The sequence below is a fragment of the Haliotis cracherodii genome, unplaced genomic scaffold (assembly GCF_022045235.1).
Source record: "Haliotis cracherodii isolate W230 unplaced genomic scaffold, xgHalCrac1.p SCAF_32, whole genome shotgun sequence".
Classification (NCBI taxonomy): domain Eukaryota; kingdom Metazoa; phylum Mollusca; class Gastropoda; order Lepetellida; family Haliotidae; genus Haliotis; species Haliotis cracherodii.
This window is the reverse complement of record NW_027266289.1, coordinates 1,067,581-1,091,985: the sequence shown is the minus strand read 5'-3', so window position 1 is coordinate 1,091,985 and position 24,405 is coordinate 1,067,581. Positions and strand designations below refer to the sequence as shown.

Sequence of the window (24,405 nt, the reverse complement as noted above, 5' to 3'; positions counted from 1 at the left end):
CGATAAGTGATACAAGAATGTGAGTTCAATTTTTTTTCATAAGATCTTATCCATATCATTATCTCAGCTAGTATTTAACAATCTAATATGATCTCTGTCTTAATATTACAGGTTGTCAGTTGGATCTGAGTTACTGAAAATATTGAAGCAATTGCATATTAGTGTTTCACATTGACACTTCAAAGTAAGCTAATATGATCAGCAATAACAGTACTTAACACAGGCGATGATTAATTTTATTTATGACAATAAAACGATAGATGGAGTTCCTGATCGAAACCTAAATTTTGTAATTTCAATGTCTCTGGATTCCGAAGTGGAGACGAAATATTGTCAGTTCCTGTATTGGCGGCCATCTTGGAGGCCATTTTGTCCGCCATATTGGATAAATCAAATTTCTCTAGCTCATATAAGTGAGATACTTAAACGATTAATCTGTTCAAACAAAACAGTTTGGTGTACATGAATATTAGTTTTGTCATAGTATATTTTTTAAAAATATGTAATAGTGAGTGAGTATGGTTTTACGCCGCTTTTAGCAATATTCCAGCAATATCACGGCGGGGGACACCAGAAATAGGCTTCACACATTGTACCCACGTCAGGAATCGGACCCGGGTCTTCGGCGTGACGAGCGAAACGCTTTACCCACTGGGCTACCCGACCGCCTCGTAAATATGTAATAATATATTTGTTGTTTTCTTGGATGGGGTGGGTGAGATCATATTTACTAAATCTTCATACATTATATTACCTACATTAAGTTTGGAATTTTGCAGGTTTTCAGGCAGATTATGAGATATTAGGTTTTGTAATAATTTGAAAATTAAAAATTAGTGATATATTCCTGTTTTTGACACATTTTGGCACATTTTGGGCCATAAACCAAACAATTTTGGTTATTGTTTATTTGTTCTATTGCATGTTTCCTAAGTCAGCACACTGGTTTCGTTTATAAAATGTGCATTGCAATATGCAAACTGATTTGTTTACAGCCATTTATTTTATATATTTAATATTGACACACAAAATGTGCTTTTAAAAATTACCAACAAAAAACATGTCTACCACCAACAGAATTCACCACAACCATCATTTTCTAATGCATAAATGATATATTGTGAAGAAAATTGTTGTGTGTTTTTTTTTTTGCTATGGGGAGGGGTTACTCCATAAATGAGCTTCTTTTAATTTGCATGGCCGCTGCTCCAATATCACTGCGTGACAGTGAAACGAGGAGTCACGCGCTGGGAAAGCGCTTAAACGTTGGGCCAACGTCAGAAATATATTTCGCTGGAATAATAGCTGTTCTATCATTTTTAGCTGATTCGACTTATGTTAAAAATATACCAATACCATGAAATTGTGTCGTCTAAATGTACCAGATTTACAATGTTTAAACTTGCTCAGGTTCGTTTCCTGCAGAGTTCGTGTTGTATATATTTACTACGCAAGAACTGATGACGTATTACACACAGGTAATTCTTGGTCACGAAGGGAAGATCGAGGTGGCCGTCATTGCCGGAATAATTTAAAGTTCCATTGGCGTAACTGCACGATGTCAGTTAAGAAATGGAGTTGAATTGATACTGGCAATTCTATCCACATGTACGGCAAGGTGCGTGAATGTGTTGTATTATTCTCATATGCAGCCAGATTATCACCGGAAGTGATGGTCTGCACGTCCCGCTTGTGTTATTTCCAGTGTGGTGTGTCCGCTCTGCTGGCATAATATTATATCTCTGCAATGGCACGAGGAATAGCTGGAATGTCATTTGTCGATGTCAAACAGAAAACACAAGCAATGCTGCACATGTTTGTGATTTACAAATTACCGCTGAAATATGTACACACCACACGCAGATCATGCAGCCGACCACCATAGGGTCCAGTGATAGAAACTAACTGTTTTAGTCCACTAGTCCTTATAATGATTACACATAGCAAACCCCTTAATTATGGCAAATCTCTGCTTTTCCTTATGATACCTTAATTATTGGCAAGGACAGTTTCGCAAAGATGGCATAAATGACATGAAAAAAGGGAGATATAACTTCTCAATGGTAGAACACTTTTAGGCTTCCGATCCCATTTTACCTTCTTTTTTAAAATCAGATTGCAGCAACTGACTAATCTATTATTATATATATGCTTAAAATCAATACCGTATTTGACCCCTCTAATATGCGCCCATAACGATATTTGCTAATATATTGGCTAGTGAACAATCGCAATTATCACCCCTTCCAATTGATCAATGTAAACAAGACTTATTTATTAGTGTATAATACGCACTGGTGTGTTATATGCACCCTTAATTATGGACAATTGAAATTCTGGAAAAATATAAACTACAAAATATACGATCTTTCAACTGTTTTTTTTTTCTCACCAAAATTATATTCTAATAAGAGCCCCCTACTTCTAATTTTGAGAGCGCCCTGGGCGCTTATTACGTCGAATACGGTATAACTTCTAATCTGATGTTCTATGGCTGTTAATTGGTGTATGGTATCATGGACCTTGTTTTGGGTTAGAATACTGTATCGCTGTATCCTTTCACTACTTTCTCTGATTTGATTCTCTAAATAAAATATTTATTGTAATATAATTAGAATCCTTTCTTCAGCTGACACAGGTGAATGGACAGTGGTGAGTGAGAAGACTGGACACAGGTGAATGGACAGCTGTGAGCGAGGAGGGGATGACTCGACACTGGTGAATGGACAGCGGTGAGCGAGGAGGTAGAAGACTGGACACTGCTGAATGGACAGCGGTGAGCGAGGAGGTAGAAGACTGGAAACAGACACCTGCATGGATGTGGCTGACGAAGAAGCTGGGCCGTCCCAGGGCATCCCTGTTGGGGGAGTGAGATGTGAGACCTGCACACTTGGGGGGAACATGGACGCTGTACCGTGTGAGACCTGTCCGTGTAAGAAGATGCGACGGGGCTCGGGGCCGTCGCGGAGGAGGAGCTCCAGTGATGACGAGGATGAAGGGGAAGGCCGACCTCCCCAACACACAGAAGGACAGGACCCTGTGAAGATTGGTCGGTCTGGAATCTATGCTTTAGCTCAGAGTGAAAACAGCAATTTATTAAATAAATCCGTCTCCTCTGCAAGTTTGTCATGTATCCAGCGGAAGCAGAAGAAGACCATGAAGACAAGTCCTCACAAGAGTTACGAAGATGACACCCAACATTTGTCCAGCTTCAGTCGCTTGTTGGACAGAGGAGGCGCAGGGGATTCCAACATGAACTGTAACTATGGCAACAAGAACACAGCATCACACATTTCATCCAGTACTGTATGTATTCCTTCCACAAGCAGAGCTTACACAGACTATGCCGTTGCCATGCAAACACAGGTATCTAGTTTCCATGGCGACAGTGATGAAGATGCCAGCCAGATTCTGCCCCTGTCTCTAGTTGTGAACATATTCCAATACCTCTCCATGCCCGACTTGTTGTGTCGCGTGTGTCGTGTCTGTAAACTGTGGCACCAGGCTGCGCATGATCCGTCTCTATGGCGACATATCTATCTACCCGTGTCGTCAAGGGTTACGGACAGTATCTTGAACTGGTTGACCTCCCTGAGTGACCGCGTGATGACCCTGGATGTGAGTGACAGCAAACTGACAACGTTCACAGACGAGGGTGTTATCCAAATCCTTCAGAAGTGTCGCCATATCAGGACGCTCAAGTTAGCTAGGTGAGACTTTGTGGGTGGGAGGGGCATGCTATAGATACAGTTGAAGTGTCGCCATATCAGGACGCTCAAGTTAGCTAGGTGAGACTTTGTGGATGGGAGGGGCATGCTATAGATACAGTTGAAGTGTCGCCATATCAGGACGCTCAAGTTAGCCAGGTGAGACTTTGTGGGTGGGAGGGGCATGCTATAGATACAGTTGAAGTGTCGCCATATCAGGACGCTCAAGTTAGCCAGGTGAGACTTTGTGGGTGGGAGGGGCATGCTATAGATACAGTTGAAGTGTGGGTGTATCAGGACGCTCAAGTTAGCTAGGTGAGACTTTTTGGATGGGAGGGGCATGCTATAGATACAGTTGAAGTGTCGCCATATCAGGACGCTCAAGTTAGCCAGGTGAGACTTTGTGGGTGGGAGGGGCATGCTATAGATACAGTTGAAGTGTCGCCATATCAGGACGCTCAAGTTAGCCAGGTGAGACTTTGTGGGTGGGAGGGGCATGCTATAGATACAGTTGAAGTGTGGGTGTATCAGGACACTCAAGTTAGCCAGGTGAGACTTTGTGGATGGGAGGGGCATGCTATAGATACAGTTGAAGTGTCGCCATATCAGGACGCTCAAGTTAGCCAGGTGAGACTTTGTGGGTGGGAGGGGCATGCTATAGATACAGTTGAAGTGTCGCCATATCAGGACGCTCAAGTTAGCTAGGTGAGACTTTGTGGGTGGGAGGGGCATGCTATAGATACAGTCAGGTACTTTTCTGATAGATGTTGATTAGTGTAGGGTACTGGTGATGAGATTACATCTAATTGATGTTTTGTGATCCCAGGTACTTTGTATTTTCTGACGATGTGTTTGAGTCCGTTGGCAAGTTCTGTCACCTCGTCCGCCACCTCAACCTCGACGGCTGTTTCTCCATCTCTGACAAGTCCATCGTTGCGGTGAGTGCAGTTTGTCTGGTGCCCTCATCAGCTCGTGACACTAACCATTAGTCAAGCCAGAGTCAAGAGAAATGTTGCTTATATTGTCCAGAATCTCCTGGAAAGGATGCAGTCGGTGGGATTCCAGGAGAGACAATAAGTCCCTGCAACCTATGCTTGTTGTAAGTTGGTCAAGTTCGATGACTTGGTTGATGCTTGTCATCGTATCCCCATTGCATAGATCAATGCTCATGATTTCAGTCACTGGATTGTCTGGTCCAGACTCCATTATTTACAGACAGCTATCACACAGCTATCGTATCATTATGAAATGATATCATGATACGTATCGTGGAATAAATGAACCTCAATTTCCTGATATACTGGTCGTACGGCTGACCTTTAGTTTCAGTGTAGTTTCTTACACAGTTGTCTAGCTGGAGTTTTTTAATTCACCAACTTCTAGAATGTCAGTCTAACGTGTGTTATGATGTGTTATCCTTATAGCTCTGTTTGTGATGTGCAGATTGGCAATGGCTGTCCCCAGCTGGAGCATCTGTTCATGAGTCAGTGCAACAGGATTTCTGACGAGGGGATGCTGGCTGTAGCCCATGGCTGTCCCCGTCTCCGGCAACTCCGTATCGACCAGTGTGTCAAGGTGAGACTATTTCCCCAACAACTCTGTTTAGGCAAGTGTGTCAAGGTGAGACTATTACCCCAACAACTCCGTATCGACCAGTGTGTCAAGGTGAGATGAGACTATTCTCCCGACAACTCTGTATCGACCAGTGTGTCAAGGTGAGACTATTACCCCAACAACTCCGTATCGACCAGTGTGTCAAGGTGAGACTATTACCCCAACAACTCTGTATCGACCAGTGTGTCAAGGTGAGACTATTACCCCAACAACTCCGTATCGACCAGTGTGTCAAGGTGAGACTATTACCCCAACAACTCCGTATCGACCAGTGTGTCAAGGTGAGACTATTACCCCAACAACTCCGTATCGACCAGTGTGTCAAGGTGAGACTATTACCCCAACAACTCCGTATCGACCAGTGTGTCAAGGTGAGACTATTACCCCAACAACTCCGTATCGACCAGTGTGTCAAGGTGAGACTATTACCCCAACAACTCCGTATCGACCAGTGTGTCAAGGTGAGACTATTACCCCGACAACTCCGTATCGACCTGTGTGTCAAGGTGAGACTATTACCCCAACAACTCCGTATCGACCAGTGTGTCAAGGTGTGACTATTACCCCAACAACTCCGTATCGACCAGTGTGTCAAGGTGAGACAAGACTATTACCCCGACAACTCCGTATCGACCAGTGCGTCAAGGTGACACTATTATCCAGGGATTTGTCTAAGATTCTACAGTGCAGGCAAATTGAGCAAGATATTTTGTTCAAAATTTGGATGTATTTTTTTTAACTTAATTTTTCTAAATTTTGTGGTATTTTAATATTGTATTCAGTGCAATTATGTAAAACTTAAGCATTTATGCCTCTTCCAGTTCATTGGCCCTGTTGGCAGCATTGTCATTGGTATAAAAGTTGCCTCTCTATGGCCTCTACAAAGCAATAACATACATTTCCATTTGGGAATTTTTAGTGACTTTTGCTGCAGACTCTAGATAAATCCCTGTTAGACTGTCGTACAAAGTTTGGAACATGTTTTTATTATGTATGATTTTTCTCATATTCTACTGAGGTTTGAATTCTTGAACAGAAAAGGCCAGTGGCCCGTGAAGATCCGGGGTCGAATAGGTCTTCTGCAACCCATGCTTGCCGTAACAGGCGACTATGCTTCTTGTAAGAGGCGACTAACGGGATCGGGTGGTCAGGCTCTCTGACGTGGTTGATGCATGTCATCGTATCTCAATTGCTCGGATCAACAAAAGAAAAGGCCAGTTAACTCAGTGCTGGTGTTGTAGGTGAAGGACGTGAGTGTGAAGGCGCTGGTCGCTGGATGTATGTTGCCCTGGTAACTCAGTGCTGGTGTTGTAGGTGAAGGACGTGAGTGTGAAGGCGCTGGTCGCTGGATGTTGGTTAATGTTGCCCTGGTAACTCAGTGCTGGTGTTGTAGGTGAAGGACGTGAGTGTGAAGGCGCTGGTCGCTGGATGTATGTTGCCCTGGTAACTCAGTGCTGGTGTTGTAGGTGAAGGACGTGAGTGTGAAGGCGCTGGTCGCTGGATGTTGGTTAATGTTGCCCTGGTAACTCAGTGCTGGTGTTGTAGGTGAAGGACGTGAGTGTGAAGGCGCTGGTCGCTGGGTGTCCACAACTGGAATACCTCCACCTCCTGGCCTGCAGCCTCACAGACGACGGTCTACAACAGCTGGCCAAGGTAATGTATTTCTTGCATGCTGGAATGCAAGGGACATATGTATTTCTTGCATGCTGGAATGCAAGGGACATATGTATTTCTTGCATGCTGGAATGCAAGGGACATTTGTATTTCTTGCATGCTGGAATGCAAGGGACATATGTATTTCTTGCATGCTGGAATGCAAGGGACATATGTATTTCTTGCATGCTGGAATGCAAGGGACATATGTATTTCTTGCATGCTGGAATGCAAGGGACATTTGTATTTCTTGCATGCTGGAATGCAAGGGACATTTGTATTTCTTGCATGCTGGAATGCAAGGGACATTTGTATTTCTTGCATGCTGGAATGCAAGGGACATATGTATTTCTTGCATGCTGGAATGCAAGGGACATATGTATTTCTTGCATGCTGGAATGCAAGGGACATATGTATTTCTTGCATGCTGGAATGCAAGGGACATATGTATTTCTTGCATGCTGGAATGCAAGGGACATATGTATTTCTTGCATGCTGGAATGCAAGGGACATATGTATTTCTTGCATGCTGGAATGCAAGGGACATATGTATTTCTTGCATGCTGGAATGCAAGGGACATATGTATTTCTTGCATGCTGGAATGCAAGGGACATTTGTATTTCTTGCATGCTGGAATGCAAGGGACATTTGTATTTCTTGCATGCTGGAATGCAAGGGACATTTGTATTTCTTGCATGCTGGAATGCAAGGGACATTTGTATTTCTTGCATGCTGGAATGCAAGGGACATATGTATTTCTTGCATGCTGGAATGCAAGGGACATTTGTATTTCTTGCATGCTGGAATGCAAGGGACATATGTATTTCTTGCATGCTGGAATGCAAGGGACATATGTATTTCTTGCATGCTGGAATGCAAGGGACATTTGTATTTCTTGCATGCTGGAATGCAAGGGACATTTGTATTTCTTGCATGCTGGAATGCAAGGGACATTTGTATTTCTTGCATGCTGGAATGCAAGGGACATTTGTATTTCTTGCATGCTGGAATGCAAGGGACATTTGTATTTCTTGCATGCTGGAATGCAAGGGACATTTTGAATTTCTTGCATGCTGGAATGCAAGGGACATATGTATTTCTTGCATGCTGGAATGCAAGGGACATATGTATTTCTTGCATGCTGGAATGCAAGGGACATATGTATTTCTTGCATGCTGGAATGCAAGGGACATATGTATTTCTTGCATGCTGGAATGCAAGGGACATATGTATTTCTTGCATGCTGGAATGCAAGGGACATTTGTATTTCTTGCATGCTGGAATGCAAGGGACATATGTATTTCTTGCATGCTGGAATGCAAGGGACATATGTATTTCTTGCATGCTGGAATGCAAGGGACATTTGTATTTCTTGCATGCTGGAATGCAAGGGACATATGTATTTCTTGCATGCTGGAATGCAAGGGACATATGTATTTCTTGCATGCTGGAATGCAAGGGACATATGTATTTCTTGCATGCTGGAATGCAAGGGACATATGTATTTCTTGCATGCTGGAATGCAAGGGACATTTGTATTTCTTGCATGCTGGAATGCAAGGGACATATGTATTTCTTGCATGCTGGAATGCAAGGGACATATGTATTTCTTGCATGCTGGAATGCAAGGGACATATGTATTTCTTGCATGCTGGAATGCAAGGGACATTTGTATTTCTTGGAATGGCATGTAGTGTGATCGCCCAACCGTGACACTCAGGATATACTTCCCTGGATGTCCACGCGTAGCAGGGTTCAGACCGCTTCAGTTTCTAGGACAAATTGATCTTTTCCAATTTGGTACTTGCATCATCAGAAGAATGCCCTATCTAAAGTGGATGAAATCATGATTTTGTCCTTCTAGTTAGTGCTTGTCTCATGGACAATCACTGTAATAGATTGTATCCACAGAGGTTAATTTGAAAGTGCAGAGTACGAGGAGTAGGAATCTTTAGTGCTGGAGTGTCCTTGACAGGTGCTTTAATTCTGTCAGTTATTACTCACTCACTCACTCACTCACTCACTCACTCACTCACTCACAAACCCACTCACTCACTCACTCACTGCAGCTCACTCACTCACTCAATCACTCACTCACTCACTCACTCACTGCAGCTCACTTACTCACTCTCTGTAGCTCACTCACCCACTCAATCACTCAATCACTCACTCACTGCAGCTCACTCACTCACTCACTCACTCACTCACTCACTCACTCACTCACTCACTCACTGCAGCTCACTCACTCACTCACTCACTCACTCACCCACTCACTCACTCACTCACTCACTCACTGCAGCTCACTCACTCACTCAATCACTCACTCACTCACTCACTCACTCACTCACTCACTCACTGCAGCTCACTCACTCACTCAATCACTCACTCACTCACTCACTCACTCACTCACTGCAGCTCACTCACTCACTCACTCACTCACTCACTCACCCACTCACTCACTCACTCACTCACTCACTGCAGCTCACTCACTCACTCACTCACTCACTCACTCACCCACCCACTCACTCACCCACTCACTCACTCACTCACTTGCTGCAGCTTCCCCGTCTCCGGATGCTGGACATCTCCAACATGACACAGCTCAGCTCGGGCTGCCTGGAGAACATCGCACGGAGCTGCAAGGAGCTGGAGGTGCTGAGTGTGTCCCTCAACCGCACAGTGGACGACGAGTGTATCAAGACCATCGTCCTGTCCTGCGTCCACCTCAAGTGTCTGTCCTGCGTCGCCTGCAACCTCACCGACAAGAGTAAGTACTGATGCAACAACACACATGAGTGTCGGGATTTGACATAAATTATTGATGTACTGCTGTACAAGGCAGAAGGAACGTGCACATAATTTTGAAGTACCCACGTTAAACAAGTTACCAGACTAGAACAGTCCGTCCACCACAATGGTTCATTCTAAAAATGTCACGAGACATAATTGCCAGTAGAATTTATTGTTAATATTCAGACTTTCATCAGCTTAGCTGGCTGGTGCATGTCATCGTATCCCAATTTCGTGGATTGATGCTCATGATGTCAATCACTGGATTGTCTGGTCCAGACTCGATTATTTACAGACCGTCATCATATAGCTGGAATATTGCTGAGTGTGGTGTTAAACAACAAACAAACAATCACTGGATTGTCTGGTCCAGACTCGGTTATTTACAGACCGTCATCATATAGCTGGAATATTGCTGAGTGTGGTGTTAAACAACAAACAAACAATCACTGGATTGTCTGGTCCAGACTCGATTATTTACAGACCGTCATCATACAGCTGGAATATTGCTGAGTGTGGTGTTAAACAACAAACAAACAAAACTAAGCTAAGCTCACTTGGGAGTTGCCTTTCTTTTGTCATTTTGTCATGGTCTTGGAATCATGGTAGGTTCTGGCAAATGTGTGTGGTTGTTCCAGCTCTGGAGTACATCGGGCGGTACAGCAAGACAGTGGAGCGGGTGGACGTAGCGTGGTGTGGGGAGATCACGGACGACGGGGTACGAGCCATATCAGAAACCTGCAAGTCCCTCCGCTATCTCGGCCTCATGAGGTGTGGTCAGGTTACCATGGAGACAGTGGATGAACTAATACCACTCTACCCTCAGATCCACTATTCAAACTTTGTGCTGGAGTCGAGGAAGTTGCTACAGCGAGCTCGAAATGATGGACATCCAGTTCCTCTTCACTTCCTTAGCTGATGGTGGACGATGGAGTCAGTGATGTCTGTGTCCTCATGGTGGATAGTTACCAGGACGATGGAGTCGGTGATGTCTGTGTCCTCATGGTGGATAGTTACCAGGGGACGATGGAGTCAGTGATGTCTGTGTCCTCATGGTGGATAGTTACCAGGACGATGGAGTCAGTGATGTCTGTGTCCTCATGGTGGATAGTTACCAGGACAATGGAGTCAGTGATGTCTGTGTCCTCATGGTGGATAGTTACCAGGACGATGGAGTCGGTGATGTCTGTGTCCTCATGGTGGATAGTTACCAGGACGATGAAGTCAGTGATGTCTGTGTCCTCATGGTGGATAGTTACCAGGGGACGATGGAGTCAGTGATGTCTGTGTCCTCATGGTGGATAGTTACCAGGACGATGGAGTCAGTGATGTCTGTGTCCTCATGGTGGATAGTTACCAGGACAATGGAGTCAGTGATGTCTGTGTCCTCATGGTGGATAGTTACCAGGACGATGGAGTCGGTGATGTCTGTGTCCTCATGGTGGATAGTTACCAGGACGATGAAGTCAGTGATGTCTGTGTCCTCATGGTGGATAGTTACCAGGACGATGGAGTCAGTGATGTCTGTGTCCTCATGGTGGATAGTTACCAGGACAATGGAGTCAGTGATGTCTGTGTCCTCATGGTAGATAGTTACCAGGACGATGGAGTCAGTGATGTCTGTGTCCTCATGGTGGATAGTTACCAGGACGATGGAGTCAGTGATGTCTGTGTCCTCATGGTAGATAGTTACCAGGACGATGGAGTAAGTGATGTCTGTGTCCTCATGGTGGATAGTTACCAGGACGATGGAGTCAGTGATGTCTGTGTCCTCATGGTGGATAGTTACCAGGACAGTGGAGTCAGTGATGTCTGTGTCCTCATGGTGGATAGTTATCAGGACGATGGAGTCAGTGATGTCTGTGTCCTCATGGTGGATAGTTACCAGGACGATGGAGTCACCAGAGTGATGTCTGTGTCGACAGCTGATGGCATGCCTAGTTATGTTGTAACTAGTTATAAAATAACAGAACCAGTGATGTCTGTGTCCTCATGGTGGATAGTTACCAGGACGATGGAGTCAGTGATGTCTGTGTCCTCATGGTGGATAGTTACCAGGACGATGGAGTCAGTGATGTCTGTGTCGACAGCTGATGGCATGCCTAGTTATGTTGTAACTAGTTATAAAATAACAGAACCAGTGATGTCTGTGTCTTCAGCTGAGTATTTAGCGCCAGGGGAACAGGTGGCTGCGCTGCTGCATTGGTGCTGCAACAACTCGGGGTCTCCACCATCCCAAAATGGGCTGTTGGGTGACTCAGTAAAGCGCTCACCCCAAATTCTTTCATGGGTCTTAAGTGGAGGGCCTTGAGTGGAGGTAGTGTTTGCTGCAGCAACACAAAAGGGCCAATGTCTGGCATTCAGAATCAGTTTAGAAGTTCTTCCCTTGGGCTGTTTCAGAGTTCATCCCACTGAAGGGAGAGACAATGTCTAGCATTCAGAATCAGTCATAAAGCTTGTTACTATCATTCGGAATGTTCTATGTTAACATGGTTAACTGTTACGAGGTAGCATAGTTAGAAAGAGGCTCTGATAATTTGGATGTAGGTCGTTCTGACCTGTAATGAGATGTCTTTGTGTAGCGGTAGCGAGCACCAAGATCTGATTTTAAACACACATACTGCCCCAAGGCTAATTAGTTTCTGGATGACTGTGAACCCTCTACCGAGCCCGTTGTCTGTGGTGTTTGAGAGCAGACTTTACATCCCCACACCACCATCCGAACCAGACATAAACACAAGCATCTTGCATTTGATTGGGCGATCCAAGTTTGCTAAGCATGACTTTATATGGAGGGTTATCAGATCCTCATGCAGAGAGGTACTGAATTTAAGTAAAAGATCTGATTTGAATGCGTTTGAATACACCAGGGCTTCACACCTATACAGCTAGGAGCATCCACTAGTAAGGGGGGGGCACTTATCCCCTGCATCACTGAAGGTAGGAAGTCAAACAGTGGCAGAAGTAGGAGTGCTTCAGGAGTGCTTCAGCCTGGATTTAACACAGGTGACTTTTCCAAAAGCGTGCCAACAATATCTGAAATTATTATACCTCGATTAAGAATCTTGCGTTTCCATTGGTTAATCCGTACCACAAACAATAATTTCAATGTCGACCCCGAAATCGTTTGGCTGACACTGACCTCGAATATTGACTCATCACATGATCAGTTTTGACCCATCATGTGATGAATTTTGACTCGTCCGAAAGATAACAAGGCCCTCCGCTCAAGGCCCTCCGCTTAAGGCCCTCCGCTCAAGGCCCTCCACTCATACCAATGTTGCGTGTGTTGGAGTATTCGTCTACAGCCAACACATCACACTCATGGTGCATGTAAGAAAAATAACAACTTCTGGTTTATTGCGACGTTTTGATGTAGATTCTTACATCGGCAAGCTGGAGTCTGCTGTATGCAGGAAACCACAAGTTGTTATCCACAAACGTGTACGAATTTCTTACCATCTTCTCGATTGCAAATCACACAGTTCATGACATGTAGTTACCTCCTTGTGTGGCATGTTCACTGACCATGATTGGACAATCTGCTGTATTTCTGTCCCATTATTTATTGCCATCAGTATATTTCAGTACTAGCTGGAAGGTCCTCATTTATGTATGCTGAATTGATGTGGATGTGATGAAATGTACAAATAAATCTGTTCTATGCTGCATCTATCCTGTTCTGTGTCCTCACCCATCTTCCCGAGGCAAGTGAGTTAACTGACTATAAAGTCCAGATTCCACCCTGGCCGAACTAGGCTGGTATTATGGAGTTACATTGTGGCTGGACTAATGAGTCTATGCATAATCCAATCAAAATCGCGCACTGAAATCGAAATCCGGTTCGTAAAGTGTCATGCAGATTTCGGTCGACTGCAGGATTTGCAAAGCACGTGCACCGCTAACTCCTTGTCAACAGATATTTTTTAAAATCTTTTCATGTTTTTAATCAAGGTGCTCAGATTATTTGATGCACTTCGCAATGTAAGACTCGTTTAATCACAATATAGATCATGATTATCGATGGGCGCCACCGTTTTGTTTGAAGCAAATGCAAGTGATACGAGAGGTTGAATCTGATTGGTCAATAGGAGAGGCATAGAAAGGACACAACTCGCGCTACGGTCGAGCCCAGGAATTCCAGCCTAGTTCGGCAAGGGTGGGAACTGGACTTTTAAAGTCAGTTAACTCTCTTGCCTCAGGAAGATGGTCCTCACAGGGGTTCAACCATGATGACCATCAGTCGCCATGATGACCATCACCCGCCCATTGTGACCACTTGCATAGAGGTGACCAACTGGAGCGGGTGGTCAGGCTCTATCTATCTATCCCAATTGTGTCGATCAGTGCTCATAAGGTTAATCACTGGATAGTCTGGTCTGACCTCGGCAATATTTACGCTATATGACTGCGGTCTGTAAAAACTGAATACTAAATTGTGAGTCTGGACCAGGCAGTCCACTGATTGTTTGTTTGTTGTTTAAGGCCGCACTCTGCAATATTCCAGCTATATGACGGCGGTCTGTAAAAAATCGCGTCTTGACCAGACAGTCCACTGATTGTTTGTTTGTTGTTTAAGGCCGCACTCTGCAATATTCCAGCTATATGACGGCGGTCTGTAAATAATCACGTCTGGACCAGACAGTCCACTGATTGTTTGTTTGATGTTTAAGGCCACACTCGGCAATATTCCAGCTATATGACGGCGGTCTGTAATCGAGTCTGGACCAGAGTGTCCACTGATTGTTTGTTTGTTGTTTAAGGCCGCACTCAGCAATATTCCAGCTATATGATGGCAGTCTGTAAATAATCAAATCTGGACCAGACAATCCAGTGATTGACATCATGAGCATCGCTCCATGCAATTGGAATACGTTGACATGCATCAACCTGACCACCCGATCCCGTCAGTTGGCTCTTACTCGATCATAGTCGCCTTTTTACGTCAAGCATGGGTTGCTGAAGATCTATTCTAACCCAGATCTCCACTGATTGAACTGAGTTTCGATCTTGATAATTTGGATACGATGACATGGAAGACCAGTCACTTGGTTGGTGTCATGACCTGACAAGCTTGCCTTGAAAATTAACATGACCTTGAATTACCACCTAACTACACATCAGTTCATTTAATACTATTTTATACATACAAAATACAAACAAGCTTGTGAATGTTCATGAATGTATACCACAATGCTGCTTGATAACCGTATTGGACGTAATAAGCGCCCAGGGCGCTCTCAAAATTAGAAATAGGGGGCTCTAATTAGAATATAATTTTGGTGAGATAAAAAACAGTTGAAAGATTGTAAATTTTGTGGTTTATGCTGACAGCCTGAAATGATATAAAAGAAGAATCTGTGTGTATTATACACGATAGATATATTTTCGAGAATTTAATTGCCCATAATTAAGGGTGCGTATCATACATGAATAAATAAGTCTTGTGTACATTGATCAATTGGAAGGGGTGCTAATTGGGATTGTTCACTAGGCAATATATACTACTCAAAAGAAGTTAAGGGTCAAATAATTTATAGTCTGTAAAATTTCAGATTTCATATGCTGGTGTAAATAAAAGACACAGTAACAGTTGCCAATCACTGCTGCACAAAAGCGGCAAAATCATTCAACAGTGGCGACATCGGTAAAAATGGCCGACCACTTGTGAATAACGGGGTCAAAAACACACGTCATACAGAGTAATGCCATGTCAATAGCGAGTAAAACCGCCCTTTGCGCATCGTTGTCGCATACTGTCAATTAAGTGTCGAAAGAACTGTTAGGGGATAGCCTGCCACTCTGCTTGAAGGAATTGTGTCAGTTCTTGCAGATTTACAGGTTGACGTTTGCCACACGTCTACCCAACTCGTCCCAGGCGTGTTCAATCGGTGCCAAATCTGGTGAGTACGCTAGCCAATCCATTCATTGCACACCATTTTGTGCCAAGAAATAAACTACCACCCGAGCACGATGAGGTCTGGCATTGTCGTCCTGCAAAATGGCACCATGTCCAATTTGACGAAGTTCAGGAAGAACAAGGGGTTTAATAAATCCCTATACCGAATTCCTGTCAGATAACCCTGAACGACGTAGAGAGGTGTCCTGTGGTGAACAGAAATTCTAGCCCTCACCATCACTGAGCCTCAACCATATCTGTGACGTCTGACACGAATCGTGGCATCATTGAACTGCAGTGCAAACCGGGATTCGTCTGTACAGAGCACTCTCTGCCATTCAGGGCGTGTCCAGTGTCTGTGACGTCTACACCAGTCTGCACGTGCTCTACGATGATGTTGCTGAAGAGGTGGTCAAACTTATAGGCGCCGTGACCGGATGTTGTTTGCCCGTATTTGGTTTCTGATTGTCTGGTCAGACACTTGGGTTCCTGTTGCAAGACGCAGTTCATCTCTAACATGTCTAGCTGTGACAGTTCGTTGATGCAATGCCAGGTTTGTGATATACCGGTTTTCACGTTGTGAAGTTGACCTGGGTCTTCCAGAACGAGGGCGATTCTGAATGGAATTGATCACTTGAAATTTCTGCCACAGTCTACCAATCACACTTTGGCTACAACCGATTCTCTGGGCAACATTTCTGTGACTCAGACCGTCCTGAAGCCATGCAATGGCTCTTCCATGATCAACAAGGCCTAGCTGACGTTGAGTCATGTTCAACATTCAAGTCGGATGAAACATGTGACTCGTACAGAATCGTTCGCGGAATTTAAGCAATAACGGCACACGGTGCATTTCATTAATGATGAGGCAAGGATCAGTAAATGTTGTGTTCGATTGCCATGATTGACGTCACTGGATGTCAGTTTTTGTTAGAATTTGACATTTCTCAAAGCACCTGATGCACCCACAAACTCGTTCAATCTCCATGATTTGCACATGATCCTTCAGTTTGATTCGCGTATCTTCAATTCTTTTCAAAACATTTCTCAAAATACAACCAACTGGGTGTACACAATGATTTACATTTTCATACTCTCGAAATGGTGTGACCCCTAACTTCTTTTGAGTAGTATATAAGTAAATATCGCCGTGGGCGCTTATTAGAGCAGGGCACTTATTTCGTCGAATACGGTAACTGATTATAAGTGTTATACCGAATATAAGTGTTGTTCCGAATGATTGCATTCAAGGATGAGTAACTTTGCTTTACATAAAGTCACGGCACAGATTGTTTCAATCTTGTTTGTGTCATTTCGTTGTCTTGAAGTTGTTGAGGACAAATCTGTACCATCCCAGTTCTGTAAGTACAGAAACTAGAGACTCTGGGGCAAGCTGCCGACCACGGTCACCCATCCAACTACTCCCCAACCAATGTTGACAGCTGTGACCTGTGTGCTGTACACATGAGTGAGTAAGTGAGTGGGGTGAGTAGGTAACAATATTGCAGTTATATCACGGCGTGTCAGCTTAATGTGGGAGGAAAGCCCGAAGTTATGCAGGTCTCAGACGTTTATCACTTCGGTGAAACCCACGAGCACGGGTATGGTGCTGACAAAGCTAGAAACATAATTGGGGCGAACCGGGATTCAAACTCATAATCATAGGTTTCTGGTGTCCAAGGGATGCAACTCTGCACAGCAAATCGCGGCGCCTTAGACGACTGGGCCACTGGGGGGTCAGTGGTTAAAGTGTTAGCTCGTCACGCGGAAGACCCGGGTTCAATTCGATTACTATGTGTGAAGCCCATTTCTGGTGTCCCCCGCCGTGATATTGCTCGAATGTTGCTAGAAGGGGCGTAAAACCATACCCACTGTACACACGACCACTTGCCACCACACAGCGATTCAAAAGAACGTTTCTACTGGTGCACCTGCATCAACCCTACTCGTGTACCATTTTGTTTGTTTGTTGTTTAATGCCTCACTCAGCAATATTCCAGCTATAGGACGGCGGTCTGTAAATAATTAAGTCTGGACCAGACCATCCAGTGATTGATATCAGGAGCATCGATCTACGCAATTGGGATACCATAACATGTATCAACCAAGTCAGTGAGCCTGACCACCAGATCCCGTCCATCGTCTCTTACGACAAGAATAGTCGCTTTCTACAGCAAGCATGGGTTGCTGAAGACCGATTCTACGCCGCATCTTCACGGGCCTCCTCCTGTACCAGATGACACATGACCCATCAATACTCAGCCATATAATGAAATAAAAACAAAAAGGCCTCAATGCTTAATAATCGCACATGCTAATAAACATGATCAACAATTTATTCATGAAGGAATACATAACGTATACAGCAACTCGGAGGCAAGGTTCTCGCCTCCATGCACAATCAGCTGTCGCATCCCGCGAGAACCTCGTCTCCGCACCTAACAGTGAGAGTGATGCATTGTGACTGCTGGACACGTGCAGACATTGAGACCCCCTTATATGTGACTAGTCATCTGGAGTTTATGGACTACGCTAGTTGAGAGAAATTGAAAGAATATGAACAACTTGTAAAGGGCCTGTTCCGCTAAATGATCTTAGCACTACTACTGTCATATGTCTATATTAAGGTAGGGGAGCTACGATCGTCTAAGCACTACCACTGTTATATGTATATTTAAAGGTAGGGGAGCTACGATCGTCTTACCACTACCAATGTCATATGTCTATTTTAAGGTATGGGAGCTACGATCGTCTTACCACTACCACTGTCATGTCTATTTTAAGGTAGGGGAGCTACAATCGTCTTACCACTACCACTGTTATATGTCTATTTTAAGGTAGGGGAGCTACAATCGTCTTACCACTACCAATGTCATATGTCTATTTAAAGGTAGGGGGGCTACGATCGTCTTACCACTACCAATGTCATATGTCTATTTAAAGGTAGGGGAGCTACGATCGTCTAAGCACTACCACTGTTATATGTCTATTTTAAGGTAGGGGAGCTACGATCGTCTAAGCACACTACCACTGTTATATGTCTATTTTAAGGTAGGGGAGCTACGATCGTCTTACCACTACCAATGTCATATGTCTATTTTAATGAAGGGGAGCTACGATCGTCTTACCACTACCACTGTCATATGTCTATTTTAAGGTAGGGGAGCTACGATCGTCTTAGCACTACCAATGTCGTAAGTCTATGTTTAGTATGGGAGCTACGATCGACTTAGCACTACCAATGTCGTAAGTCTATGTTTAAGTATGGGAACTACGATCGTCTTAGCACTACCAATGTCGTAAGTCTATGTTTAGTATGGGAGCTACGATCGACTTAGCACTAAGCTTGCTTAGAGGAACAGGGCCCAGAAATTGACAACGTATCAAAGCAGTCCTGGTTAATGGTTAGACAAGTCTACTCTGGGAGTGGCCAGCAGCAAGGTTACTACACTCCCTGGCTGGTGCCTGGTCCAGGTTTAGATATAGTAATTACCGTACTACCTCGATTAAACCAAGGTTAATATTTCTTTCAGACACTCTATACCCCGGCGTTTAATCGCAAAGATAATAATGGGGACGAATCTATGCATACCAGCTGTTTAATCAAATCGTGGCGTTTATTCCAGGAAGTACGGTCATGGGATGTGTGAAACTGAGAGAGGCAGCACAAGGTGCAGCAGTTGTCAGCAGGAGTTGGTGACACAGGAGACATATTTGTAGCATTAGAACATGGATAGCAAGTTGTTAGAACATGGAAGTACTCCCTGGTTGAAGGTGTTGTGTCACAGGGGATAACAGTTCACTAGGAGACCGGCATTAGAACATGAGAGAGTGGATGTCAAGTGGTTAGAACATGGAAGTACTCCCTGGTTAAGCTGGTAAAAGCAGGTGCTCTGTCCAGCCAAATTTTGGAATCAAGCGGAAATATAGACAATTATCCAAAATTAGGAATGAAAATGAAATATGATCATTGCCCTCACTTAGGGCAAATAAATTTGAAGGCTATAAATTCATGGACTTGAAGTTAGCAGTCGCACAAAGTGACTTTAACTGAAGGGATCGGACTGCCAACTAGCCAGAGCCCATTTGTAAAATCTGATCATGTAGGGGCTGGGAAGTAAGACGAACCACGAGGACAGCTGAATCCACAGCCTCCGAAGAAGAAAGCAGTGTGTTCAATGCATGGAAGCAATTTGCGAATTTTCTGTAGAACTGTAAATGTATTCAAACAGAGCTATTTAAGAGGCAAATACAACTCCACAAGGAAACAAAAGCAAACAAAATTTCCTGTTTCATATCACAGCATTAACATTTCCAACTTGTAACATATGTAAGCTTGTCATGTAATGGCGAATTCTAGACCAGCAGAATTTTAAATTATTGAAGACTTGAGGTAGACTTCAATTCAAATCATCAGATAAGAATGTAGAACTTTGTTGACACAAATCGTTGGGCTGCATCAAATTAGCTGTGTCTCCTGTCTATATTGGTCTAAGGACTGGATCATATTTTGACCACCACCCCACCCCACCCTGCCCCTCCCTCGCCCATATTATGTAACATGGTTTCATGCCCCCAAATGAAATGGCCAGTCCCTAAATAATGTCATAATTTATATTAAAAAAATACTTAAAAAATTAGAACAGTCATTTTCACCCTAGACCCTCTCCCCATCCCCTTATAGATGTGACACGTCTAAGCGACCACCCTTCTTTCGCTCTCATTTTTTTCAAACATCCTTGCTCCCCTTATAATAAATGACCAGTCCCTTACCCACAATAACAGGATTCTGTCACACTAAAGGTACATCACTCTGCACAACAGAGTGTGGTGCCAAAGACCACTGTTGCCCTGGGTTTGTTTTAAGATCTCTCCACAATTTCAAAACACATAGAGTGCTTTCTGGTCACTTGACGTGGAAAGGAAACAAGACTCTCTGGGAATGAGATGGTTTAAATGCTACTTGGCCAAGTGTATCAGCTATATTATAATGTGTAGGGTAATGAGACGGACAAGTCACGTCAGCAGGTTTACCACATTGACCAGTGCTGGGGACTTGCCAATGACCTTTGGCAACAAAACTTGACCAGTGACCACACACAATGGACATTCCCACAGAACTAACAGAATCTAGTTTTGGATAAGTGACCAGTGACCCCACACAATGGACATTCCCACAGAACTAACAGAATCTAGCTTTGGATAAGCTTGGCAGTGTTTGGATAACAATAATCTTCAACATTGGTAAGTTAACATGACTTTCTAAAAAAGTACATGGCTACAATTAGGAATCGCAAAAAGGTGATTCTTAAGGCAGTCTTATCTTTAAACAGCTAAAAGAAAATGCTTAACAAAAGTGACATTTGATAATAACTAATGTCAATAACGCTAACATAGAGAGTAGAAAACAGACATCACACATCCCCTGTGCCCAAGTAAAAAACACAGCGGTAGCTTATAACAATGAAACATCCATACTACATGTATGGTACATCCGCAGTATTCATGTGGTGCACACATGTACTATCAGTGGTACATCCACTGTACCCATATGGTACATCAATGATAAACAAATTACACATCTGATACACACGTTACACATGATACATACATGGCATATTAATGTTACACACGTGAGAGCATTGTACACACAAGGTAATGTAAAAACATTGGTAACACATGGAACATACATGATACATGTAAACAATGTGAACACATGGTACAAACATGATACATGTAAACACGTTGTGAATACATGGTACATACATGATACATGTAAACAATGTGAACACATGGTACATACATGATACATGTGAACACATGGTACATACATGGTATATGTAAACACTTTGTAAACACATGGTACATACATGGTATATGTAAACACTTTGTGAACACATGGTACATACATGATACATGTAAACACTGTGAACACATGGTACATACATGATACATGTAAACACTGTGAACACATGGTACATACATGGTATATGTAAACACTTTGTAAACACACGGTACATACATGGTATATGTAAACACTTTGTGAACACATGGTACATACATGATACATGTAAACACTGTGAACACATGGTACATACATGATACATGTAAACACTTTGGTAACACATGGTACATACATGATACATGTAAACACTCGTGAACACATGGTACATACATGATTCATGTAAACACTGTGAACACTTGGTACACACATGATACATGTAAACACTGTGAACACATGGTACATACATGACACGTGTGAACACATGGTACACACATGACACATGTAAACACTGTGAACACATGACACATGTAAATACTATGTTAACACATGGTACATACATGATTCATGTAAACACTGTGAACACTTGGTACACACATGATACATGTAAACACTGTGAACACATGGTACATACATGACACATGTGAACACATGTAAACACTGTGAACACATGACACATGACACATGACAATACTATGTTAACACATGGTACATACATCAGTAGGGGTTATGAAAGTCAGATGTCACTAGTCTCGGACTAGTGGACTAGAGGCTGTGTCCATCCTAGTGGTGGCCCCTTCACCAAAACGCTGGCTTGTGCCTGAGAGCTTGCAACTTAAGGTAGGATAGCCTGAATGATCCTCTCATTGTTCACTATCAATACTTTCACCTCCACACACAACTATTCCTCCATTCCTAATGAGGATTTCAGAGCATTTCCTTTTTCAAAGTCTTTTATATAATGTATTGTAAAATAGAGAGTTGCATCCGAAGTAGGACTAGCAAGGGGTTGACATTCAACACAAGTGGTGATCAGACTTAGTGGGGTTGGTACGTCTTGTGTGCAGTCAGTGTGTATCCAAGGACATTCATACAAGCAGCAGGGTTAACATAAGGCTAACAAACAGGGGTGGTCTGATGTACTGGGGGCGCTGAGACTAACATACAGGGGTGGTCTGATGTACTGGGGGTGCTGAGACTAACATACAGGGGTGGTCTGATGTACTGGGATCGCTGAGACTAACATACAGGGGTGGTCTGATGTACAGGGGGTGCTGAGACTAACATACAGGGGTGGTCTGATGTACAGGGATCGCTGAGACTAACATACAGGGGTGGTCTGATGTACAGGGGGTGCTGAGACTAACATACAGGGGTGGTCTGATGTACTGGGGGCGCTTAGACTCACATACAGGGGTGGTCTGATGTACAGGGGGTGCTGAGACTAACATACAGGGGTGGTCTGATGTACTGGGGGTGATGAGACTAACATACAGGGGTGGTCTGATGTACTGGGATCGCTGAGACTAACATACAGGGGTGGTCTGATGTACTGGGGGTGCTGAGACTAACATACAGGGGTGGTCGATGTACTGGGGGCGCTGAGACTAACATACAGGGGTGGTCTGATGTACAGGGGGTGCTGAGACTAACATACAGGGGTGGTCTGATGTACTGGGGGTGCTGAGACTAACATACAGGGGTGGTCTGATGTACTGGGATCGCTGAGACTAACATACAGGGGTGGTCTGATGTACTGGGATCGCTGAGACTAACATACAGGGGTGGTCTGATGTACTGGGATCGCTGAGACTAACATACAGGGGTGGTCTGATGTACAGGGGGCGCTGAGACTAACATACAGGGGTGGTCTGATGTACTGGGATCGCTGAGACTAACATACAGGGGTGGTCTGATGTACTGGGGGCGCTGAGACTAACATACAGGGGTGGTCTGATGTACTGGGATCGCTGAGACTAACATACAGGGGTGGTCTGATGTACTGGGGGCGCTGAGACTAACATACAGGGGTGGTCTGATGTACTGGGATCGCTGAGACTAACATACAGGGGTGGTCTGATGTACTGGGATCGCTGAGACTAACATACAGGGGTGGTCTGATGTACAGGGGGTGCTGAGACTAACATACAGGGGTGGTCTGATGTACTGGGATCGCTGAGACTAACATACAGGGGTGGTCTGATGTACAGGGGGTGCTGAGACTAACATACAGGGGTGGTCTGATGTACTGGGGGCGCTGAGACTAACATACAGGGGTGGTCTGATGTACAGGGGGTGCTGAGACTAACATACAGGGGTGGTCTGATGTACTGGGGGCGCTGAGACTAACATACAGGGGTGGTCTGATGTACAGGGGGTGCTGAGACTAACATACAGGGGTGGTCTGATGTACTGGGATCGCTGAGACTAACATACAGGGGTGGTCTGATGTACTGGGGGTGCTGAGACTAACATACAGGGGTGGTCGATGTACTGGGGGCGCTGAGACTAACATACAGGGGTGGTCTGATGTACAGGGGGTGCTGAGACTAACATACAGGGGTGGTCTGATGTACTGGGGGTGCTGAGACTAACATACAGGGGTGGTCTGATGTACTGGGATCGCTGAGACTAACATACAGGGGTGGTCTGATGTACTGGGATCGCTGAGACTAACATACAGGGGTGGTCTGATGTACTGGGATCGCTGAGACTAACATACAGGGGTGGTCTGATGTACAGGGGGTGCTGAGACTAACATACAGGGGTGGTCTGATGTACTGGGATCGCTGAGACTAACATACAGGGGTGGTCTGATGTACTGGGGGCGCTGAGACTAACATACAGGGGTGGTCTGATGTACTGGGATCGCTGAGACTAACATACAGGGGTGGTCTGATGTACTGGGGGCGCTGAGACTAACATACAGGGGTGGTCTGATGTACAGGGGGTGCTGAGA

At 44.2% G+C, this 24,405-nt stretch overlaps 1 protein-coding gene across 1 annotated transcript; it reads left to right on the top strand.

The window, feature by feature from the left end:
* The first annotated feature begins 1,485 nt into the window (after positions 1-1,485).
* Positions 1,486-10,692, top strand: LOC139477191 (F-box/LRR-repeat protein 17-like). Its single transcript, XM_071259750.1, has 7 exons — positions 1,486-1,618; positions 2,630-3,710; positions 4,534-4,645; positions 5,151-5,282; positions 6,867-6,974; positions 9,535-9,742; positions 10,404-10,692. The coding sequence occupies exons 2-7, from the start codon at positions 2,767-2,769 to the stop codon at positions 10,682-10,684; spliced, it is 1,785 nt and encodes a 594-aa protein (XP_071115851.1). The 5' UTR covers positions 1,486-1,618; positions 2,630-2,766; the 3' UTR covers positions 10,685-10,692.
* Positions 10,693-24,405: the final 13,713 nt, after the last annotated feature.

Bases quoted from the DNA above. Each gene is read 5' to 3' on its own strand.
- LOC139477191 (XM_071259750.1), top strand. From the start codon at position 2,767: ATGGACAGCGGTGAGCGAGGAGGTAGAAGACTGGAAACAGACACCTGC. The intron at 3,711-4,533 runs GTGAGACTTTGT...TTGTGATCCCAG, and splicing joins AGGACGCTCAAGTTAGCTAG to GTACTTTGTATTTTCTGACG. The intron at 5,283-6,866 runs GTGAGACTATTT...CTGGTGTTGTAG, and splicing joins GTATCGACCAGTGTGTCAAG to GTGAAGGACGTGAGTGTGAA.